The sequence below is a fragment of the Charadrius vociferus genome, unplaced genomic scaffold (genome assembly GCF_000708025.1).
Source record: "Charadrius vociferus isolate BGI_N301 unplaced genomic scaffold, ASM70802v2 scaffold2, whole genome shotgun sequence".
Classification (NCBI taxonomy): domain Eukaryota; kingdom Metazoa; phylum Chordata; class Aves; order Charadriiformes; family Charadriidae; genus Charadrius; species Charadrius vociferus.
Genome location: NW_009647595.1, coordinates 7,815,000 through 7,838,399, shown reverse-complemented (window position 1 = coordinate 7,838,399; position 23,400 = coordinate 7,815,000). Strand labels below are relative to the sequence as shown.

The 23,400-nt window shown below is 39.4% G+C and overlaps 1 protein-coding gene across 1 annotated transcript in view; it reads left to right on the top strand.

Annotated features, from left to right (window-relative positions):
• KCNQ3 (potassium voltage-gated channel, KQT-like subfamily, member 3) overlaps positions 1-23,400 on the top strand; it is a 212,804-nt gene that overhangs the window by 182,966 nt on the left and 6,438 nt on the right. The window contains exons 4-12 of the mRNA XM_009881019.1: positions 13-185; positions 2,131-2,286; positions 3,679-3,789; positions 4,630-4,725; positions 6,082-6,176; positions 7,833-7,859; positions 19,154-19,341; positions 20,391-20,493; positions 22,935-23,066. Of these exons, the coding sequence (XP_009879321.1) occupies positions 13-185; positions 2,131-2,286; positions 3,679-3,789; positions 4,630-4,725; positions 6,082-6,176; positions 7,833-7,859; positions 19,154-19,341; positions 20,391-20,493; positions 22,935-23,066 (1,081 nt within the window). The remainder of the gene's footprint in view (positions 1-12; positions 186-2,130; positions 2,287-3,678; positions 3,790-4,629; positions 4,726-6,081; positions 6,177-7,832; positions 7,860-19,153; positions 19,342-20,390; positions 20,494-22,934; positions 23,067-23,400) is intronic.

Sequence of the window (23,400 nt, the reverse complement as noted above, 5' to 3'; positions counted from 1 at the left end):
TTTGCCTTGCAGATATCTTTGTGCTGATTGCTTCAGTGCCAGTGGTTGCTGTTGGGAACCAGGGCAATGTTCTGGCCACATCTCTCAGAAGCCTGCGCTTCCTTCAGATCCTACGGATGCTCCGAATGGACAGGCGGGGCGGTACATGGAAACTTTTGGGATCAGCCATTTGTGCACATAGCAAAGTAAGTGAGGATCTTGCAGGGCTTAGGGGAGGCACAGGTACAGCAATGCCTTGGGATTATGTCTAGTAGTTCAAGCAATAGTTTTGTCATTACAGCTTTATTCCATCTTCGATTCTCTGAACCATTTCTATGCCTTGTTTTACCCTTCTCTACTTAATAAGGGTGCTGGGAAGTGACAAGTAGTGTTCATTCCCACAGTCATTACAACAGGAATTTTGCCTTTACACTGAATGAGAGCAGGAACATCCCTTTATCGGTGAAGTATGTTGAAATCTTTGACATAAATGCCTCTGTATTTGGAACGTGTTTGTAGTGGCTTCTCAGACTTGCCTGATCAACAGATGGAACAGGACTCCAGAGGCATGGAAAGAGGCTGGTCAGCAGAAATGTGGTTTTGGAGGGAGGTACTGGTATAATTTCTCTTTGGAAGCATGGGCCAGGCAATACCAAGATGCATACAGTGTGAACCCAGACAGACAAAATTTCTAAAACCATCTTTGCTCAGTCTGACTTGATGCTATAGTCAGACGCATCCTGTCTCACACCAGACAGATACGTTGTGTTCTTGCATTTTCACCAAACATTATTACAAGTTAAAAACTATCTGCATAAAAATCCTCTAGATGAGATTTCTCACCTGCACAGGGTGTAGAAAAATTATGTATACTCTGTGCTGCATACTGCTTTTTCTTATCCATGAATGACATTCCTGACATTTTAGGGGTTCTTGAAAATTAAAATGCCAGCTGGCACAGCATAATTAGACTTTGCTTCTTTGTCATGGCTGATAGGGATACCCACCCTGCTTCATTTCATACCAACTTCTGTTTCTTCCCCATGTAACTTGCTACAAGGCAGGTGGCACATAAACACTTATGTCAAAAGTGTTTCTTGGGAAACTGAGATCATGGAAGAAGTCTATGTGACAAAGACATTGTTTCAAATTTGTTTAAGGCTTTGTTGTGTGGGATTTCATTCAAATGTTCTTTGTTTGATTCCCAACCACCACTGTTTAGATCTCAGCTGTCTGTGGGAGATATGAAGAGGTTGCAAGAACTTTGCTTCACTGGAGACACTAAAGAAACAATTTTGATAACAAGGCTAGCCAACAAATTTCTTTCTGTGGTTGCACACGAGAAATCAGCCAAGAAAGTTGACTTATGTCAAGACTCAGTTATGAAATTCTCATCTACAACCTTTTTTTTCTTTCTTTCTTTCTTTTTTTTTTTTTTTTTGCAAATGCAGTGCTCAGAAAACAAAAGGAATGTTGATTTTTTACCCTCTTGTGAAGACCTTCACCAAAATAGTTCTGCTTTGTTTTTGACATTGCTAGGATTTGAACTTGGGTTGCTGCATCTCACAGCTCAGTAGGCTTAACCACACACTCCACTATTGTCACCCTCTCTAAAACAAGGAAGCTCAGGTTTGTTTTCACACAGACAATTTTCAAAGTCTGTTCATATTGCATCAATTCATGGTGAAATCATACATCAGAACCTGTTTTGATACGCCTAAGAGAAGAAACTGCGTCCTGCAGCCTTGGCTCCATGGAGGTAGGGAGAGGGCAGAGCTGTTGATTTGCCTGCCAAGACTGACCAAGCCTAGAGGCAGCAGGAGTGGGAAGAGTCAAGGTCAGGGACAGAGCCCCGCAGCACCCTGTGTCATGTGTGTAGCTAAGCCCTTAACCCAGCTTTAAACAGAACTACAACAACAGATTGCTCCAGGCTGTTCCCAAGGAAGATGCCATGTAAGGGCTAATTCTTGTAAATCTCTGCATTATTTCCCAGTAAGTGCTGAGGTGGGCTGGTCATGGACTGTGACCAAGACAGCAGTGGCAGCTCTGCTGTTATCCTCAGTGCTTCTCTCTTCTCCTGACGTTTACTCTGCCACTGTGGGTATTGAGACTGTTTTCAGGCCCTCCATTGTCCATCTGTTTCTTTTGCAGGAGCTCATCACTGCTTGGTACATCGGGTTCCTGACACTCATCCTATCCTCATTTCTTGTTTATCTGGTTGAAAAAGATGTTCCTGAAAAGGATGCTAATGGGGTGGAGATGAAGGAAGAGTTTGAAACCTACGCGGATGCACTATGGTGGGGACTGGTAAGTGACTCCAAAAATACCTTATTCCTTTCTTAAAAACTTCATATCTGGGAACAGATAAAGTATTGATGTTAAGGATTACAGTGTAAGTGCTGCTAAATTTGGGTGAAGACCATGTTACCGGTATAACATTACCAAAGTAGGGATGCCCCTACAACCATTCAACAGAACTTATATCCCTGTTGATATCCCTGTTTTCAGTCAGACAAAGGTCCTTAGGTGCTTAAACTCCTTTCAGAAATCAGTCTGTTCTCTTGGCTTCTGCGAAACCTGTCTTTTAGAGGAGTGTCTCTTTGGGTATAACTGCACTGGCAGAGCCTATGCCTGTGGGAGACCTAGCTCTCATGACAGCAGTATCCTGCCTGTGAGAGCTACATCCCTCAGAAAATGGCAAAATCAGATCTAGCCAAACTGGGAAGTGCTGTTGACTCTTTTGAGGTACGAGAGACCTTGCAGAAGGATCTAGATAGATTGGAGCATTGGGCAATGATTAATGAGATGAGATTTAACAAGTCCGAAATGTGTCTGGAAAGGGTAACTCCACACTTGTTTTGTGTCTCAGATGCATTCCCCAAGAATCAGTCAGGGGATGCCATTGGTGGTAGGATACTGAGCAAGAGGGACCTTTGATACATCTGTTCTTTTCTCTTGTGATAACGAGAGGAGTATAGGTTTGTGTTACTGCTCATTTGATCACAAAATATTCCTGCCACCTGGTACACAGAATTCATGTTGCTTTGCTACCAATAGTTAGGGGAGTCTATATCATGCTGTGACTAAAATTCAGCAGCATATTTTTTTATTTACTGCAGTTCATTCATAAATGGCAAGATCCCTTCCCATCGTTATTAATCAAAAGGTCCCAAGAGTTGCATAGAACACCTGTCTATTTTCATATCCTTACGTATCCAGGACATTTAGGTAGAGTCTCACTGGTGAGAAAAGGTACACAGCTGGAAATTAGCAATTGTGCAGGAAAGGAGGAAGTTTTCAGTCATCTTTGTTTTACAGAAACTGAGACTTCAGGGAGAGGTAGCCCTGATTGTTTGTTAAAGCTCTGCAAGCTGTAAACTGGCAAGTTTACATTCCTAACTGCACTGACAGTGGGCAGGAGACTCACTCTGGGTGCAATGTCACATGGTGTTCCCTTTCAGCAAATGCATCCTAGAGAGGCAGCTGCTTTAAGACTGAATCCATTCTCTCTGGTGCAATGCCTCAGGACTACGATGTCATTAAAAAAAACTGGTTGGACCATCGCCAAGATCCTATTTTTAGAAGCTGTGCACGAGCACCCGTAGAGCTAAGTGAGTTATGCAGGTGTCATGGTGACATTTAAAGCAGAGCTATTGGCTTTGTTTTTCTTATGGGAAGTCTTGGTCATTCTGCCCACAGATCACCCTCGCTACGATCGGGTATGGCGACAAGACCCCCAAAACATGGGAGGGACGGCTGATTGCAGCTACGTTCTCTCTCATTGGAGTGTCTTTCTTTGCTCTTCCTGCAGTAAGTACTTTCCCCCTCCTCTGTTAGATGCAGCCCAGTGCTGTGCACTTGCACAAAGAAGGTAAACTGATCAAAACTGACAGTGGAATCAAAATCCCTTTTTAAGAAGTGATTCAGACACTTGACCTGTTCTATATCAGTAAATCAAACTCCTTTCTTCCCAACTTTGCATAGAGCTTATTGGGAATAATATGTCACCCTGATACTCCTCCAGCCATGTGTGGGTATTTTCTGAGACAGAGCTCATTGGCACAGGCCAGGTGAATCCTACTCTGGCTGCTTAAGAAGTGATCTCTAAATTGCTTTAGAAAGTATATTTGTTCTCTTATGTTACATAGGCCAAATATTTGCCTTCTCTGCAAAGTCCTCAGGTAAGAATGAGATAAGATCTAAGTGAGATGGAATAGCAACAGAAACCATCCCAAGTCCAGATGTTAGGATATTTAGATTGAGACTTGGAAAGAATTTCACGGAGGATGAGAGATTCCCCACACCCAAATCCAGAGTACGGTTAGCATAGCTCTTTTATCACACAAGCACATTTTCACTGTACCCTGAGTGGAAAGTAATACATCACCTGGACACCACCATCTTAGAAAGGCAGTAGACATTGAAGAAGCCTGTCGAGGACCTTAAAATGATTTGGTGTGGCCTGTGGTCTTTGAGAGGGTCATGACAACCTTGTGTCTCATCAGTGGAGCAGCAGGAAAGGCATGTTGTACTGAACAGAGGTTCGATGTAGCCATCTCCATCTCCACCCACAGACCTGTTTCCTCTCATCGCTAATCCATTTTTTTCTCAGTAAGAAATGTCTACAATCTTGCATCACTCTGCTTTCAGGGTATTTTGGGCTCAGGTCTGGCACTGAAGGTTCAGGAGCAACATCGTCAAAAACATTTTGAGAAAAGAAGAAAGCCAGCAGCTGAACTCATTCAGGTTTGCAGCCACTTATCCCCTCCTTGAAAAAGTGTTGTGTATGAAGACTGCTGCATCATGTTAACAATGGCCACCACTTCCCCCCTGCCCATATTCTCATCTCCCATTTCAGGAGGTGAGAAGCTGTGTTTGTAAAGGTGTCAGTTTTTTTCACATCGAGCTAGATAATACAGAGGTCCTTGCAGTTTTTGAGGAATCTTTCAATTCCCAGAATATCTTTCAGAAGCACAGTGTCTTTAGAAGAAAGGGTCTCATCTGCTAACTTCTGGAAACTAACCAACTTCTACATCAGTGCCACAAAATCAAAGAAAACAAGCTGTCGAAAACATATTCTTTCCAAAATCCAGGTTTTGTCAGTTCCCTTGAGAGAAAGCTTTTATGTTCAAACAAAGTTATGTTGTTATTGATGTGAAACCAGCACTAGAAGTGACTGTTTCAATCAAGGCAAATAAGGTAAATAGTATGTGTGGTTTGTAAAAACTGAAACAAACCCTGGATCTTCTGTTATGTCAATGGATGATCAGAGGATTCAATGGGAAGAGACTCCTTAGCTCACTCAGGGTTCAGTTATGGCTTTTGTTATGAATTCAGAAAATTAAAATTACTAGTCTGGGGGCTGACAAATTTGACAGGAGTTATTCTTAGTAGGTGTGGAGCACACCCTAATGGCAGTGAAGTAAATGGCAGCATTTCCACAGAGAGACAGAGAAAGTTTTTGTGATGTGAGATGGAAGCATTGGTGCTCAGAACTGCTCAGGATCAAACCAGTCCTCAGGAGAAACAGGCTGACTGGCATATGATGCTGTTCTCATTAAAAACACTCCTTAGCAAACAGAAGGGACTGGAAGGATGAGTTGTGAATTGAATTCACCTTTTAAATTAAAGCAGCTCCATTTAGCAGGTAACTAATTTAGCTACAGTATTTTTTAGGTATGTGCTTAGAGAATTTTGATTGGAACTAAATGCTGAAATAGAAAATGGCTCAGCAAAATTTCCTCTGATGGTACGTTACATAGTAAACTAGCTTAAGCAATTCCAGAAACATTGGAGAAGTCCAGCAATGCTTGAAGCTCTTTTAGACATACCAGAGAGTAGAATAAAACCAGTTTAGTCAAATATAATGTCTTGTTGATGTTGGTGATTCTGTCCATATCCTGTCTCCTGTAATAGCCCTCCCAGATCATAATCCAGGGTCAATAATTTTGCCATATAGTGACACTCATTTGGTAAGGCTGATTAGTAATTAATTTCCCGATAGTGACTCAGGTGCATCATTATGTTCTTTGAAACAATCTGGCTGCTGTCAGACTGTGAAATAGCTTTACCTAACACTATTTCCTCTCCCTTGTAATTCAGGCTGCCTGGAGATACTATGCTACTAACCCCAACAGGATTGATCTAGTTGCTACCTGGAGGTTTTATGAATCAATTGTATCATTTCCATTTTTCAGGTAAGTGCATTGTCCACCTCTCCATCATCATTTTATGTGAAGTAAAGTCAGGACAGGAAACATAGACTTTATATATATCAATAAGGCTTTTGTAGGTAACAGAGAGTTGCCAGTTAACTTCCTGGCTGAGACTGAAAAACTTGCTTTGTGGCTTCTGGATCCGTTTCTTCTCCCTTCAGCTGGTGAGGCACATGGATAACTCCATCAGTGGGTCTCATGTTGGCATTAAAGGAGAAGGCTTCCTCACCATCACCTGTGTAAGACTCTGGAGTTTATTGCCCTGGAAATCTCAGTTTCTCCCTCTGTAATTTTGATCCTGATAAAGTTTTAGCTCTGGATTTCAGAGCTGCCTGTACTTCTTACACCTTCTATGATGCGGTGGTGTGTTTTAAGATATGGGCTATGCTGAAAATCCTTACTTTTCCCTCTTTAACTCATCTAGCCTGAGAATTGTGTTGTTCACAGAGGTGGCCATGGCATGTGAACATAATTAATGTTTGTTAAATACTTGTCTTTTGGCAATATCGATTGCTCAAGGGGATAATTCAGTGGAGGACAACCAAAGCATGTTCAAAACTGTCTTGCACTGAAACTATTAACTGAAGGTTCACAAGGAAACTTTTCTGGGGAGTTGGGGTCATGGTTTTATTTCAGTCACCATTTCTGAGTTCAGTGGAAAGCATTCCATACATAAAGACATTCAGACTTAATGGACACTCATATATATGTTTATGGATATAAGTCTTCCTGATCTTCACTTTTCTTGCCTGTCAAACAGGCATCTTCCTCACCTTGAGTTCTTAACATTTTAAAATGTTGGCCCTATGAAAGCCTACACTTTTAGCTATAGACTAATATAGCTGCTAATAATGGGCATTACTTATCCAAGTTTATGCTTTAAACTTTCATTCTGGACTTGCTGTTATGCCTCATTCTGACAAAAAGTGCCCTTAAACTACTGCTCAGCTCAAGCAGAGGTCTCTACATGTACGTTGTGCTCACTGGACTAATACTGCAGCTCCAGCTGTTGTGCAAAACTGACTTGAAGAAGCATTTCAGGCTCCTGCTTCACAAAGGGCAAATTAAAAATATTAACTCTTTCTTCACTTAGGTCAAAAAGGAAGTCTCTAAGAAAAACCACGACAAGTGTTTAATTAAGGCTTATTTTTTTTCCTTTTCTTTATCCTTTCTCACTCTCTATCTATCCCCACATTATCCACTACAGAATCATTTCTAGAGGGTTTCTTGACCTCAGGTTTTGTTCAAGGAATAATTCTCAGGCTTGCCTGGAGTCTAGACTCATTACCGTGACTTCAAGCTTGTTCATTGTATGTAGGTTCTTCTGTGATTCAAATGTGACCTGAAATTTAATAGGTGTTTTGCAAATAAGGCCCTGGGAGAGAGGGCACTTCTCACCAAAGACTAGATTGCCTGTCTAAGCAGCACAGATTGGTTTCAGGAACCTGTATCACTTTCTTTGTTTTATGGCTGTTTGAAAGTGTCGCTTTTATTCTGCTGTCAGTGATGGTCACAGAACAAAAGAGGTATAAACCATTAGCAATAGATTATAAATTTCCATTTGAAAAAATCTGCTGAATTTATTATGTAATTCTTCTCTCCTTGCTTTCTTGTAATGCTTCCTCTCTTCTATAAAAGGAAAGAGCAATTGGATGGTACTGCCAGGTAAGTAGCTGCCATTATTATAGCTCTGTTTTAATACAGTTATTGGAGGATGCAGGTTAAATGTTCTTTGTGGATTCATGAGCTGTTAACCAAAACACGCTACTAACACCACAGGTAGTCATTAAAAATGATTAACCAATCCATTTCCTAATTGCTTGCTTTTTTCCCAATTTAACACAGCTAAAATACTAATCATACAAATGTAGTGTTGCTTGTTGATTGTCTGTAAACAGCTTTATTGTTTGTTATGATTAATCATAATCTAGATTTCTCCTGATTCATGCCATAAAGTCAGGGTTTGGCATTCAGGTTGTTCTGGGGTGAATTTAAAGTTCTGTTTCATGTTATTGCTCAACAGTCCTGCACAGAGCAATGTTGCGGTGTAAGGGGTCAAGTCTGTGGCAATTCATCATGTGCAAAGATTTCTTGATGATAAATACTAAGATGGATGGTTAAGATGGATCAGCAGGATAGCCAACCTCTCTAGCAGTACTAAAAAAGCTACGTTAGATTGGAGGCCTTTTCCCACCCCTGCTGAAACAGATGGGGAAGCTCCCAGTCACTTTGGGGAATTTACAAGCAAAGAGAAAGAAGTAGTCGTCGATCCTAATACTGGTCAGTCACTGAAGACTACAGCAGAGCAGTCCTTGTCAGTCAACCTGTGAGGTCTCAAACGGAAATGATATATTCATAACCTCTTCCAGCTAAGTTCCAAATTCAAAAGTGCATAAAATAATTCTACCTCTTAGGTCAAAAATGTGAAATACCTAATGCTAAACTGCTGTCAGTGGATCACCCACAAAGGAAGTCGATACCAATTAAAGGATGAATAGTTCCAAAGACTCGTGTTGAAACTCTTTCCATTTGCATCTCCATTTACAATGCAGAGAAAAAGAGCAAGAATTGTAGCAAAATTTGGAAACTGTTAGTCAGAGGACAGGCCTGGGTTCCAGTCCCTGGGATTTTAAACATTTCATGCAATACATGAGAGCTTCAATAAAGGAAACTCAAAAAACCCCAAATTCACACTTGCTGTTCTCATATGAATTTTTTGGGTTCAAGCCTCCTTTACGAGAAAAGAAAAACCTATCCCAAGTTTTCTTATGATACCAGCAAGTGCTGTAGTGCTGAATTATTGGGAAAAGACACCTCCTTCCTCCTGCCACCATCATCATGAGCTAGCCTGCTTCTCTTCAAGGACTGCCTGGATGGGAGTTACCCAGTTTGTGAACCTTCTTGAACCTAAAGTACTATATATCTGTGTTACTGCCCAGGCTAAGCAGTCATGAACAACCTCAGCTGCACTAATGTAGATATCTGGAGATTTTAGCCAACTCCAGGGTTGGCAACAGCTGAATTTTGGCCTGCAATATGTAGGAGAGAGCCTAGGAGCTGAAATCCTTTTGAGTATGTAACTCCATACCTTGAGCCAAAATGTGTTCTGGCTAACATGCAGCAGCAGATTAAAATTAGGCAAGTGAGTGATTGCTACAGTTTGCTGTTGGTCACAGCTCCCCTAGAGAAGCTCCTGCACCTGCAATGACACAACAGTTTGTGGAGTAGCTTCTGAGTTACTGTATCTTTCAGGCCAGTAGAAGAAATCATTTTATGTTGGCGCACTGGATTAAAAACTGAAAAGTATGACTCCCAGCTCAAGATTTTTAAAATTGTAATCCCAAGGCCCCTCATTCTATCTGGATATATCTTGGTTTTAGGTTGTTACATGTGTAATAACCTTCAGCAAAATCATCAGTAAACCTGCATTGGAGCCTTCCTATTGGCAGGAATGTGTTTATGGAAATAAGCATTCAATAAAAGGGATTGGAAGCCCTCCAGGTAAACAGAAAAATGATTGTACTTGTGGGAGCATCCACTAACTTCAGTAGACATGGGACTGAGCCATAAAATCTGGTTGTTTTGACAGTCCCACCTCCCATTTCTCATAAAACTCTTATTTACAGACCAGATAATTAAAAAAAAAAAAAAAAAAAAATTGTCTTCCTCCTGCAGTGATTTAGTATGGAAAGTATTACTCGTATTCCACTGCTGTTTGCATTTAAGGCTGTATTGAAATAAATGAGCAATAAGGGAATGCGGTTCTAGTGGAGAGAAGAGCCCATAAGTGCACTCAGTCTCCAGGTTCTTGCATCAGTTAAGTACTTAACGGGAAAGCTGTAGTACTAAACTACATTGCCTAAACAGTGGCTGGTAAAGAAGAGAGAAGTATTGGCCCAAAGCTTTCCTAGAAGAGTCAGAAAATTTAACTAGTTAATAAACTGCAAAAGAGGCCTGGCTGTGTGAAAATTTGAGGATGGGTAGTGCTTTAAGTGGCAGGGTTTCTATTCTGTGGTGCAAAAGCTTTTTAGGAACTCCATGGTTGTAGAGTTGTAGATTCTTCTAGGATCTCTCCTTGGAAGCAGGAGTTGGCATCATGACAAAGTCACAGCTAGATGCAGCTCCTTGTTATTAGACCATTTGGGAAAAACACAGGGTAGACAACAGAGTGGAAGAGTCCATTTCAGAATCTGGATCCCAATGCAAGGCTGCAGGGAAGGACTTGTGATAGTAGAAAGCCAGTTAAAGCTTGGCAGCAGCCAAAGGCATTATGGATGCTCCCTTTAAACTAAAACTGTGAAGATGTGAGATATGATGAAGAGAACATTGGACTACCCTTGAGCTAGATAGTAGGCTGAGTCCTTTAAGAGTGAAGGGAAGTGGTACATATCGTGCTGCTCTGTTAAGAATAACGTGTTCCCTACATGCCCTGTGTAGTCCCCCAAACCAGAAGGCTCTGGGGCTGTGGTATTCATTCATTGCTTCCTGGTGGGGATTTTACTGACTTCATACCAGAGATGCCACTAGCTTTTTCTTCCTTAATCAATGCCTTAAACTACCAGCACATGAAATCTCAGATAGCAAGTGCTCTTCTGCACGTGTTGCAAAGCCTTTTCATCTGTTTAGCTCCCAAGAAGGAAGGTTTATGAGAAAGATATGTTAAAGCTCATTTCTGCTGGAGTGCAGCAAATCATTCAGCAAACGCGCTGAGTGTAGGTGCTTGACCTGCATTTCCCAGCCTTTAGGATGGACCTTTGCTTGATGGACATATTGTTTATTTTGAACCAAAATTTTTTCTCTATGTTTGAAGAAGGAATTGTGGACCCTGTTTTTCAGCACTGTTAGCAGCTGTTCCACTGGTCTTGACTAGTGTAAGAATTTTGAATCACGTGTACATACAGGCACTTTAGTGAAGGATTTTGAACTTTCTTCTAAGGTCTTGCTCCTAGTCGGCATCGTCCAGCTGTAGAACTAGACATCAGGAAAGCATGTTCATTCCTAGATTTATTATTACATGATTGCAGAAAAGTAATTTATCCTTGTTTCCTTATCTCTACAAGATAAATAATATTTCTCTGCCTTTGGAAAGTTGGTTTGATTTTTTTAAGTGGCAGAATTGGTACTAGTCTTTCCTATTATGTGAGTATGAAAGAATGCATATAATGCTGTGCATTTTTGTATTGCCAGTAATAAAAGCATAATGAAAAGAAAATCATTATTTGCAAGGTGGAAAATTTCACTGTCAGCATTTCTTCTTAATGCATCTGCCCAAAACAGGAAGGGGTAAAAAGCCACTCTGATCTGCACACTACATTAACTACAAATGAAAGGCTGTTCCCATTCTTTTTCATAGAGCTTTTCATGGGTAATCATTAACGTCTCATCTTAATAACTTTTCTTCACTTTACAGTAATGTCATGTTTAGTAGGGAGTCATTCTTTGGATCAAGCCTCACAAGAAAACTTAGGTATATACATTCAAGTAACAATTGAGCCTTACTCTTTTCATATTTCTTGCATGCCATTCTCTGCCTGTACTTTCTGTTTTTACTAAAGTAGTTCATCTAACCACCATAAAAAGTAAGGGGAGATAAAACTGAAAAATTATTTAAGCATAAAAAGAAAGTTGCATGACCTTGCAGATAATTCATTGTTCTGCTGTTCAGAAAACATGGGATCTAATCCTGGCTCTGCCAATGATCTACTTAAAAACAAGTGCTTTTCTCTGTTTTCATAGAATGGGAATGATACTAACCTACTCTGCAAATCATTTAGAAATTTACTGTAAGAAAAATATACCAGAAGAGCTAAATACCATTCCTTATGCAGTCCCAACTTTTCCAACACAAATTCATGCAAGTCACTTTGCATTTGAGTTCAGTGGAACATCTCTGCATGTGTATTTGCTGGTTCTGGTTCAGCAAATGGAAAACAAGTGGATGCTTTTGATCATCTGAATAAAGTTAGTGACATGCTTAAACGCCTTGCTGAACTGTGACCTAAGATGTGGGGCGAGAACTTTATCTTCCTGCAAAGAAACATAAAAATAATTTGTTCTTCCTGCAAAGAAACATAAAAATAATAAAAAGCATTTCAGGAATGTGAAAGACACATCATTGGAAATACTAATATTTTGACTAAATTGTCAAGCATTTTATTCTGTCCCACAAAAACATCTTGCTGTCATTCAACTTTAGCTCATTGTTCTCATTTCCACTTCATTCCACAAACATGAAATCATCAATACACAACTCAGCTTTCCTAGCCCAAGTCCTTCAATTTTTGGAGACCTGCTAGTGAAGCACTCCATTGTTTCATTGGATGATTGGCCTAAGAAAAATAGTCAATAGACATTGATTTTGCAGTTTGTTTGCCATTCTAGTAATTGATACATGGAGATATGTTCACTGCAAAGTAAAGAGTGGGTCAACATCCATATGGTTTCTACCTATGTTGCTGGCTGCATCTGTTGGTGAAAAATATCCATCCCGTTTTCACAAAGAATTGAACTTGGATTATTGTCCCCATGCATTTGTGTGACATTGCTTATTTTTACCCATCTCCAATCACTTTAGAAAGTATGGGTGAGAAGAGGGGCTGAGCAAAGGCCTTTAGTATGCATAAAGGCTCTTTTCCTTTCTGAAGGCCATCAAAGTTGAGCCTGAGTTAGGACTTGTGTTCATGTTTCTGGGCAAATAATCTGGATGGTAGGTGAGTTTGGATTTAGAGTCATGCCTACAATGAAATACCAGTGAGAATATACATCACCAAAGAGTATGGAAGGTGGTTGGTTAAGAGGGGGTGTTTCCTCCTCAGACATTAGAAACTTGCAAATTTAGACCTCAAGATTCAGGGTGTAAACTGGCTTTTTAAATGAATACATTAGTTGTCAAGAAGTTAAAGTCAATTATTTTGAGACTGAACATTTTTGTGAGTTCCTCTCTATAGAAAAGAATGTTACTTGATTTCCTTAAAAGTGAAAGCTGATTGACGAAAGTTCAGAATTACCTCAGAAGTGTGGAATGCTCTTTGATTTATAGTAAGAAAACACGGGAACTCTGTGAGATCAGTTGCATGTATTCAGTGCAGTATTCATGGCTGTCCTCACAACATTAGTTTCATGCTAATTTCTACTGGGAATAGTTCAAAGGAGAAAACTTCTGGAAATCTCATTCAGAATGTTTGATTCTGAAGTACAGCTGATAGTGTAGTAAAATATTGGAGTAAACATGACTGCCTTTTGCTTCCAGTTACTTGAGACCAACTAAATCTGATGATCAGCTTAACTGCAAAAATATGGAAAAAAAAAAAAAATCCTAATTATTATTACTCCTTGTTAGGTGAAAGTGGTAAATACATGGAAGAGGGCTGTTTGATTCACTATTAGCATTAACTCATTATCTTTCTTCTCATACATGTACCATTTGTTTATGAAACTCCAATACTAAGCAAAGCACAGAGAGGAGAGTATCTGGCTTGCATGATGGGATGTAACTGCATTATTTCCTTGCATGACTGTTTCTGCAAAAGTATTTCTAGTTCAGTGGTTCCCACTCTTTATTCTGAGCAAGGATAAAACATCTGCTGCAGAAGCCAGCCATCTCTTGTACATCCAACCACCAGATTCATCTCTCAGATGTTCCAAAATAATTTCTAATGCTCTCAGGGAGCAAGAATCTGAGAATTGTTCTTTAGCTAGGAAGCTTTTGAGCCAAACTGCCTGCAGTGCTTCTGCCTTCCTCCTTTTATGGTGGTCTGTATCTACTACAGAATTAAGGAGTTCTCATGCTGGGACTCCACTTCAAAGATAAAGTTTTGGGAAAATTTTAATCTCACAAGGGAGAGGATGCAACAGTGTGCAAGAGAAACAATGGCAACGTATCCAAGCTAGTCAGAGAAACTACTCTGCACTTTTATCAGCATGTTTGGGATGCATTTGAATCCCCCCAGTTTCTGGAATTGCGCTGTAAGTCAGGAATCACATTTAATTGAATGCAGGGAAGCCAAATGAAGTGGGAGCACTGTTCCAAGGGGAGGCAGAGTAGCTAATGTCGGTAGGAGGAATCTGGAAGACAAGCAGCAGTACATGAACCTCTGGGTGGGAACCACTGTCCTAGCCACTCTCATGAAGGATGATGTGATCTGCGCATGCTTCATACTCTGAGATTGAGTCCTGCGCATGCTGTTTTAATGAAGGAGATTGTGTCATGAGAACAAATGTTTCCTAAGTCTTTTTAAAAAGCACAATGAAAACAAAACCCCAGCAGACCCAGATTTCATCCCTTGGAAATGAGAATAAAGTCCATTTTTTTCTCTGATGACAGCTAGTCATTATCTGGAAAGAAGCTTGGTTTTTGTTTCGGGTTTGGGGTTTTTTTTTTGCATACAACATACTGTTGTATTTTTGTCATGTGAAGCTGATGAATTATTTTCTGATGATTCTACTGCTCTGGCTGCCTAGATATTAACACAATTGTCTGTATTTATTGCATAAGCATACTGTTATGAATCTGAATGTTACTTTAAGGGTTAATCATCGGGATTCAATTAATGAGGAAGGCTTCAGCTCAGGTGACTTTAGCTTAGACTAGAGTCTGCTTAGACTCTCTCTTCTTAGAGAGACTGCTTTTTAAAAAACTTGTCATCTAGATTTTTCTATAGATAAAAACAAGAGACAAGTTCCCCTGGCTATAAAGTCATTCCAAAGTGAAATGGAGTTGAACTGCACTCAGTAGGTTGCTAACTTCCCACTGATTATAGAAAGGGGTATGAAGATTAGTCTTAGACAGGACATTTAACTTTTTAAGCAGCTTAAGACATATCAGATGAGATCGAGCTCCTAAACCTAAGATGCTCGAGCAACAGTTTTGAGACAACAGTTTGTTCCTAAACTGACACTTATCAATGGGGAAAGTTGAGAAACTCCCTAGAAGGAGAATTTGGGAATGCTTTTGGTTTACATTATCTTAAGCCTCCACCACACCAAAAAAAACCCTACCCCACAAATGAGTGTACTTACATGTGCAGTTGAAAACATCACTGCAAATAAGTAGCCTTTTGTACTGAATGCAGAGGAATATTTTGATCTGTTTTGTTCTGAGGAGGATATCAAATCTTGATCACTCCTATTATTGTATAGCTCCATGACAGAGATTTCTGCATACATTGCCTATATTTCCATCCTATATTGAAAAAATATCTGCAAGATTAGTGTTTTGGATACTTTCCATCATCCACTGACCCTTTTCCTGCTGGTCTGATCCCTATAGTTCCTTGCAATGCAAGGTAAGGAAGGAGGTTGTTATAGGACTTTTAAGGAGCAGACTTTGAGACATCTGGATATGTATTTTGAAGGATCAAACAAGTTTCTGGAGAGAGAATCAGAGGCCACATGTAATGACAACTTTATTTTTCTAATATAGCATTAAACTGCTATTTGTAAACAATAGGAATCCTCTGTCTCACCTATGTCCCTGCTTCTTTGTCTTTCAGGTTCTCTGCCTTAAACATATTCTTCTCTTGAGAACTTCTCTCTAGTGTTATTAAACCAAATCTTGTGACATTTAATATGTTGCTCAAAGCCAGTGTGTAGTATGTGACCACTTCTTGCCTTTGAGGAAATCACCTCATCATCCAAAATCATCTGAGTTTCACTGCTAGAGTTCATCCTTCCAAGAGCTTCCTTCTCATCCTGCAAGGTCTTGAAACAAGATGATCAGTCTTGAAATCCTGAAGAATAGGTGGACTATAGTCTCCTTGTTCATTTGAGATTCATCTGTTGTTGGTGACCTATTAGTCCCCCCACCAGGAAAAGCTGATCTCCACAACAAGCCTGTTGTACATACAATTTTTTCAGACCTAGGGAAAAATGTCTTCATTTTATTATCACTGAATAGATCTACTAAAACTGCTTCAGTTTCTTCCTTCTTGTACCTTATTTCACAGTTTCCTTCAGTCTACAAAGATCACCTCGTTGCCAAGCATGTTTAATTGCTCTGGTTTGTTTTTTTTTTCACATTGAAGACCTCACAAGCACACTCCCTCTAACACCTTCAGGCCCATCAGTTTATATTGCCTGTCTGACTGATTGTTATCATTCGGCTATATTTTTGGTGCATTACTTTACATTAAAATCCTCTTCAGTGATGTGCCATGATTCCAGACTCTTCTTGACAACCCTTCTTGAAATTAATTCTTCCTTCAAACTTTGGTTTTGTTGCTATTGAGACATGAGAATTTCTTTTTCCCTTCTTTACACCCCCAAAAAACACACACAACTAATTCAGTTGATTTTTACTTCCTCACCTTTATTTTTCATGCCCTTTCAAAACTTGCTCATTACCTGTCATCTGCTGTATATATTTTTCCTATATATGGTAGCTGAATGCTTGAAGAATTCAAATTTCACAGAAATGCCATGGAATTAAGACATCTGTCCTGTAAAGCAGTACTGCTCTCAAACATGGTCTCTGAAAGAATAGAGAAGTGACAGTGATGCAGAAAAGAGGTCACAGGATTCTCCCTATCTTAGTAGAGCACAAACCACTTGGGACCCTGCACTCACCATTGGTTTAACCTTTAGAGCACGTTGGTGGATCAGTTGGATCAAAATTCTAACCCAAAAGCAAGCACTATGAAAACCACTTTTTAAACAAGTGCTTAAGACAGAACATGAGACTGCCCTACACATTCTGTGATGACTAATTTGCCACAGATGTCGTCAAGTAACATCTCATATTTTTCCACAAAGAAGGAATTTATCCCCGATTTTTGCTCTGCACATTTTTCTGCACTTTGTTTGTCTTTCCCCCGTGCCATGAATTCCTCAGGAAATTACATTAGGGCAAAGTCTGGGTAATATTAATACCATTCACTTAGACTGTTCTAATTCTTCACTCAATTCCATGCTTTTATCTTTTCACATCATTGACTTCAGTCGTGGTGATGCTGATACAGCAGGACTAGCTGTGTGTCTCCACACTCACACAAATCCTTCTAGTTGCCACTTCCATGCTTGCACACACATGTATAATTTATACAAGCAATGACAGGGCCAGTATCTGAATTTACGAGGCTGCAGAAATTTCATTCACAAGTATTGTCATGTTGTCAACAAAAAAATTGAGAAAGCCTGAAAAAGCATCCTCCACAAAGGTTTAGTTCTTCCATCTTTTGTGACAGGGAAGCCCATATTTCATTACCATCTGGGTCAAAGATATATTAATCAGAAGCAGCAGAGATGAGAGCCCCAGTAATTCATATTAAAAAAATAAACCAAAAACCTCACACAAAAACCTGCAACAGCTGTGATGTTCAATGCTCATATCGTGTAGGAATTTTGTATGCTGTAAACCTTAGTATTCCTACTAGAGTCAGCACTCTTATAAAAGCTGCAAAGTCATTACATGTGTCTTTAAATCCATCTCACCTTTATAATTTTAAGAGGAATGTCCTGAGAACTTCCATTGTGGAGGGATACTGCCACAGAGAGAGCTCTGAGTTGGAAGTAGATTCTTCTTTCAAAGAGGTGCACCAATGACACCAGAGATGCTAGAACTCATAAAAAAAAAATCCATCTGAGAAAAATAACTCCTTAAATAAGTAGTTCTGTGAGTGAGACCCTTCACTTGCAAGGCCTGCACACAAGTCTCCATCGTTGGAGAGCTGTGTGCTTGCATGGTGGAGCCTCCCCACGCTTGCCTCTCCTGCCAGCAAGTTTAGTGGCTTTAGCTGAGCATACTGCACTGCTATCTCTTTGCCTACCTATGAAATGTCTTTCTTCTGGTCACCACTGCTGTTCATCCTTCCTCTGTGCTCCCATCCGTGGCTCTCAGAGAGCTGACAGCTGCAGTTGCTTCTTCTCTCCCCCCAGCTTAACCTGCCTGCCCTTCTCTCCTGCACCAAAGTGCCTCTTGACGGTGTGTGCACAGTTCACCTCTCCCCAGACCTGTTCCATACTGCAACATACAGGGGTGGGTTAAAAGGCAGGCTTTCTTCCCATGGCTTAGCCCCACACTTTCTTAACAAATGTGCAACTGACAAATACTTAGGCAGCAAATTGAACACGCAAATCAAATAATTATACCATCTTTCACCTATGAAGTGTTCAGAGCATATTTAAGCTGATACCATCACTAGCAGAACTCTTTTTGTGTTGGTCTTTTCAGTGGCCTTTAAGGCCTTTACAGTCATGAGGCTGTCAGAAGGGTTACTGGTCAGAAGGGATGCTAGTAAGATGGCAAGCAGACGTGATTCTAGCTATCAGTTGTCACTGAAGGAAAAATGTCTTTGGTCAGTAAATCTGTAAGAGGACAGTGCAAGGAATCATAAGAGGAACAAAATATGTCACTTTACTACAATTCGTATAGGTCACCTCAATTTCTAGTATAGTTTGAGATGACTGAAAGTAAACGACAGAGAAAACTGGGCAGTCTGCCCTATCAGGTACCTAGTATTGCTTGGCAATGCCTTTCCAGCGTTTTACTGATAATTTATTTGGTTCACAGCACATCTGACTTTCTTTTAGTCCTGGCTATGCACATGAGTTATTCATTTAATAGCCTGCCACAGACCTTGTAGTTAAATAAAGCCCTGAACAGGAAAGGCCAAGCATCTTTATCAGACAATATAACTGCATAAGTAGCGATGTTTCTCTTCTTAGTAATAAGTCTAATGCTTCAGACATGCTAACGGAGCTGAAGCACTGTGATACATTACATAGAGAGGATAGCAAGACCCTCTGGTAACATTTTCAACATTGACACGAAAAATGCTCATAAAAAGCGGTTAATTGTCTGTGGAGCTTAGCTGTTGCTTACAAAGACATTGATGTATTACGGTAGCCCCAGCAGTGTCCTTGTGTACAAAACATTTATTTAGCCCATTATATAATGAAAGCATCATGAAAACAAGTTAAAAGTGTACGAAGGAGGAAAATGATTACTTTTGCTTATTTTGTAGCCAAAAGCTGGGTCTCTTGGATCGGGTTCGTGGTACCAATACTAAAGGAAAGCTATTTACCCCTCTGAATGTAGATGCCATTGAAGAAAGTCCTTCAAAAGAGCCTAAGAATGTTGTCTTGAATAATAAGGAGCGTTTTCGCACTGCATTCCGAATGAAAGCGTACGCTTTTTGGCAAAGCTCAGAAGGTAGCCCATCTGTGTTGATTTCTTTCTATCCATCCCCTATTTTCCCCATTTTACTTTGTTCTTCTGCATCTTCTGTTGAAGGTTTGTGACTTTCTGGGCCAAGCATGGGTGGTCCCTGGTTTTACATGGCACATTTGGGGAAGCTCCAGGAAATGAACACTGGAGTCCAGGCAACACAGTGCTTGAAATAAGCCAGTTGCCCTCCAAAAACCAGCAATCAATATAGTATATAGCCAGTGGCGTAATCAACCTATTTGACCTGGAACAAGAGGGCACACTGGACAGTGATGTTATGCTAAGGTAGCTCCCTCCTAGACTGCATCCAGCCCTGTGCTAGCCTGTGTCCAGGCATCTCAAATATCTCCTCACTCCAATCTCTTAAAACCTTGTTTTATAAAGTCAATGGCTGCTCCCTCCCACTGTCCCTAAGACTGCTGCCCTGTAGCAGATTTCCATTGGGTGTCAATGAAACATCATAGGGCATTTTTCCTCTCAGTTTCCCTGGGCACACATTTTCCTCTTATTGTCTGTAGTGTCCAAATGGTCTCTAAATAACAGTTTCTCCTGTATTGTGCCATCTGGCATCAGTGCATGCTGGGCCAACTACCATGGATGTAGTCTGAGTGTCCACAGTGGGAACTTGTTTATCCTTTTCCGTGAAGCTACATGAGTTCCAAGTAGTGCAAGTGGGAGAAGAACTTGGCCTGTAGCTTCTACACCTGTTTGAGCCTTATGGAAAATAATTATGGCAGAATTATCAATGTAAAAGCTCCTAAAAGTGGGAACTTCTAAATCCATTGGAGAGCAAAAGAAGTTCCCAGGTTTCAGAAATGCTGGAATCTGAGAGGAGATCCCTCAAATAATGTGTCTTCTAGCTGTCCCAGCAGAATTATGAAATCACTTTCAAGAGCTGACCAGAGAAAGAGGAACCTGCAAGAGATGTTCCTTTACTAAGTTACACTTACTTTACATAGTGCTTTAGTTGGCCAGTCCTCCCTCTAAACTGCGTGGTAAGATGTTCACACAGCTTTTTTTGACCTGCTTTGCAGATGCAGGAACAGGGGAACCCATGGCAGAAGAGAGAGGCGACAGTAGTGACTTCCTTATGGAAGATATGATCCCCACATTCAAGACAGCCATCCGAGCTGTCAGGTAAATGTCTTTGATGCTCCTCATTGCTTTGCTTTGACTTTGAATGCTTGTGCTTCAGGAAATCACGTTACCATGTTGCTACATGTTGATTCATTGCTGCTGTTATTACTTTTTTTAAATGCAATAGATTTGGTAATTATATTGAAAAGCACAACACAGACGCTATTTAAAGTCCTCCTTGAAAGTATGCAGAAAGGAAAATGTTTTTCAGTAACATTGGCCATGCCATTTTTGCAAAATACTCCATAAATATGTTTATTATAAAATAATATTGTATACAGTTCCTCATTAACATATATTATAAATAGAGTATCTTGCTCAATTTAGTGATTGTGGTATTTATGTAAAACTGGATTTTTTGCTTAACAATAAACAGCTGACTCAACTATTTTTGCTCACTATTGTATGAGTGTGCAATATAGTTTTCAGCTGTCATATTTTAATAGATGCTGAGGTCTCCATTTCAGCAGTCTTCAGCTTGTGACATGTGTCACTTCTATTTTCATATCACAAGAGATATTCCCTTGGGTTAGAAAACTCCTAGTAAGACTTAATAATGTATTTAGCACATCAAGTACATAGAAATCATTCACTTATGATCTGTTACTTCTCCGTTCAGTATTTTTTATTCTCCTCCCTTAAAAAATGTGCCCATAGGAATATATTCTACTTTCAGTGCAATTGCTTTTTATTCCAGAAGTTGTTAAGTTTTGGGCCAGGGAGTTACGACCTTCCAGGAAAAATACCGCAAGTCTGGAGTGCCCCAAAATTATCTTCTTATAAAAACTTCAAGGAAGGTGGTTATAAGTATATAAGCATATAATTATATGTATATAACCACAATATCTATTCTCCTGGTTCATTCCTGATTGGGTGCAGGAGAACAAGTCATTAAAAATTCCAAGTTTTCTCAAGCCTGCTGAAAGCCATGTCCCACAGGCTTTTCTCATGTTACCCATAACTGCTTCCCTCCAACTGGAAGTTTCTTCATCCCTACTTCCTCTTCATCCCTACTTCCTCTTCATCCCTACTTCCTCCTGATACCTGCTTTCTTTCAAACACAAACTATACATCTGTCCTGTTTTCCTGCCCCACCTCCATGAAACATGCTATTATTACTTTTGCAAAACTTCCTGTACCACATCCTGTGCAAATCTAATTGATTCATGCAATTTCCCTTTAAACTAAATCATAAGTCAGACTCTTTTTTTTTTTTTCTTATATAGTTTACCCAGACCCTGAATGCTAATGGGAAGTAACACTTTCAGACAAAACCCTTAATGGGTTTTCAGGGTCAGGATCAAGGAGATTTTACATTGAAATTGCTAACAGTGTGATTCCTATTTTTCTTTTTTTAAGTATAGTTTTGCTGTAATCATATATAGTTTTGTTATAATAGGCATAGGTATAATTTTGAAATCTTGAAAGATTTATAAGCAACAGAGTAAAAGAGTGGAAAACCCTTAAAAACTCATAATAGAATTATCTTTGCTAAATGAAAGCATATGCAGATGTTTAAAAAGTTAAAAAAAATCGCCAAACTTGAATAAAAAACAGGTCAGAATTTAACAGATGACAATTCAGACCACTAAGTACATGGAAACTCTACTGAGAATGCAAATCCTTGGATCCCAAAACTAAGACAGATAAAGAAATAAAATACTTTTCATTCTTTACGTATTTTTCTTTTCTATTTAATCTACTGAGATATAACAGTGTGTAAACTAATGTATAAACAGAAAAGAATGAAAAAAAAGAATGCCAAATGGTTTTCAAGTGTTCTGGCCAGCACTGGTCCTTATTATAAGAATTTTCTTATTAATCACTAGGATATTTTACAATAATAGTAATAATAACAGCAATTATATTGTTATTATTACAACAACAACAATAATGTTATACTGCTGTTTTTCCAAGGACACTTCAGGCAGTCCTAATGCTTTTTCTTTTCTCCACAACCTGAACTGCTGCTGATTTCTTAACTTCCACATTTCTGTCTGATTAACATTTCCTATCCAAAACTTTCCCAAGTGTAAAATGAAAACCAAGCTGAAAATGATGAAGCATTATATATACTATAAATTAACTTTATAATAGGCTGAAGCATAAAAAAGCACCTGCAGCTTCACAGCTTCAAAATCTGTGACTTGGATTGTTCAAAATCAAATTCCACATATGATCTTGTAGCTTTGAACCATTTCTAGTTATGATGATAGTGCTGAAAAAGACATTTTGTATGTATAATTTGTTTTAGCCTATTAATTATGAAAAGTCAATTGTGGTATGATATTAGAGATTCTCTGCTTATGTTTTATTGCCTTGATTTGAAATAATATGCTCAGTTTCCAAACATCCAAAGTATTTGTCAATTATTCAGTAAAACTGCAAATTATCATTCTGGAATTTATATAAGTTAATATTTTTTTCTGTTTATTATGCAGAATACTACAGTTTCGTCTCTATAAAAAAAAATTCAAGGAGACTTTGAGGCCTTATGATGTAAAGGATGTGATAGAGCAATACTCAGCAGGGCATCTTGATATGCTTTCCAGAATAAAATATCTTCAGGCAAGGTAAGAATCCTCTGGTAAATGGAAAAACGTATAGCTGTGCTGGCAAAAAAAAAAAAAGCATAGTGGGCCTCTTTGTATACACGGCCACACAGAAGCTATGTCTTTGCCTAGAGCAGCTGGTCAATAAGAAAGCCTTTTCCCTAAAGAATAAAGGCAAGAGAGCAGCTTGCAGGGATAACTGCAGCAGAAGAAGCCACTGGCTCATATTTAGGACAACGAAATTGGAGTAAAAAATACTGTGAATTTTCTTGACCATTGTGTTATATGATTAGGGTCAAGTTTCTCCCCTTCTGCCCTTTTTACAGATGGTAAATAAAAGCAATAGTTTCCCTAC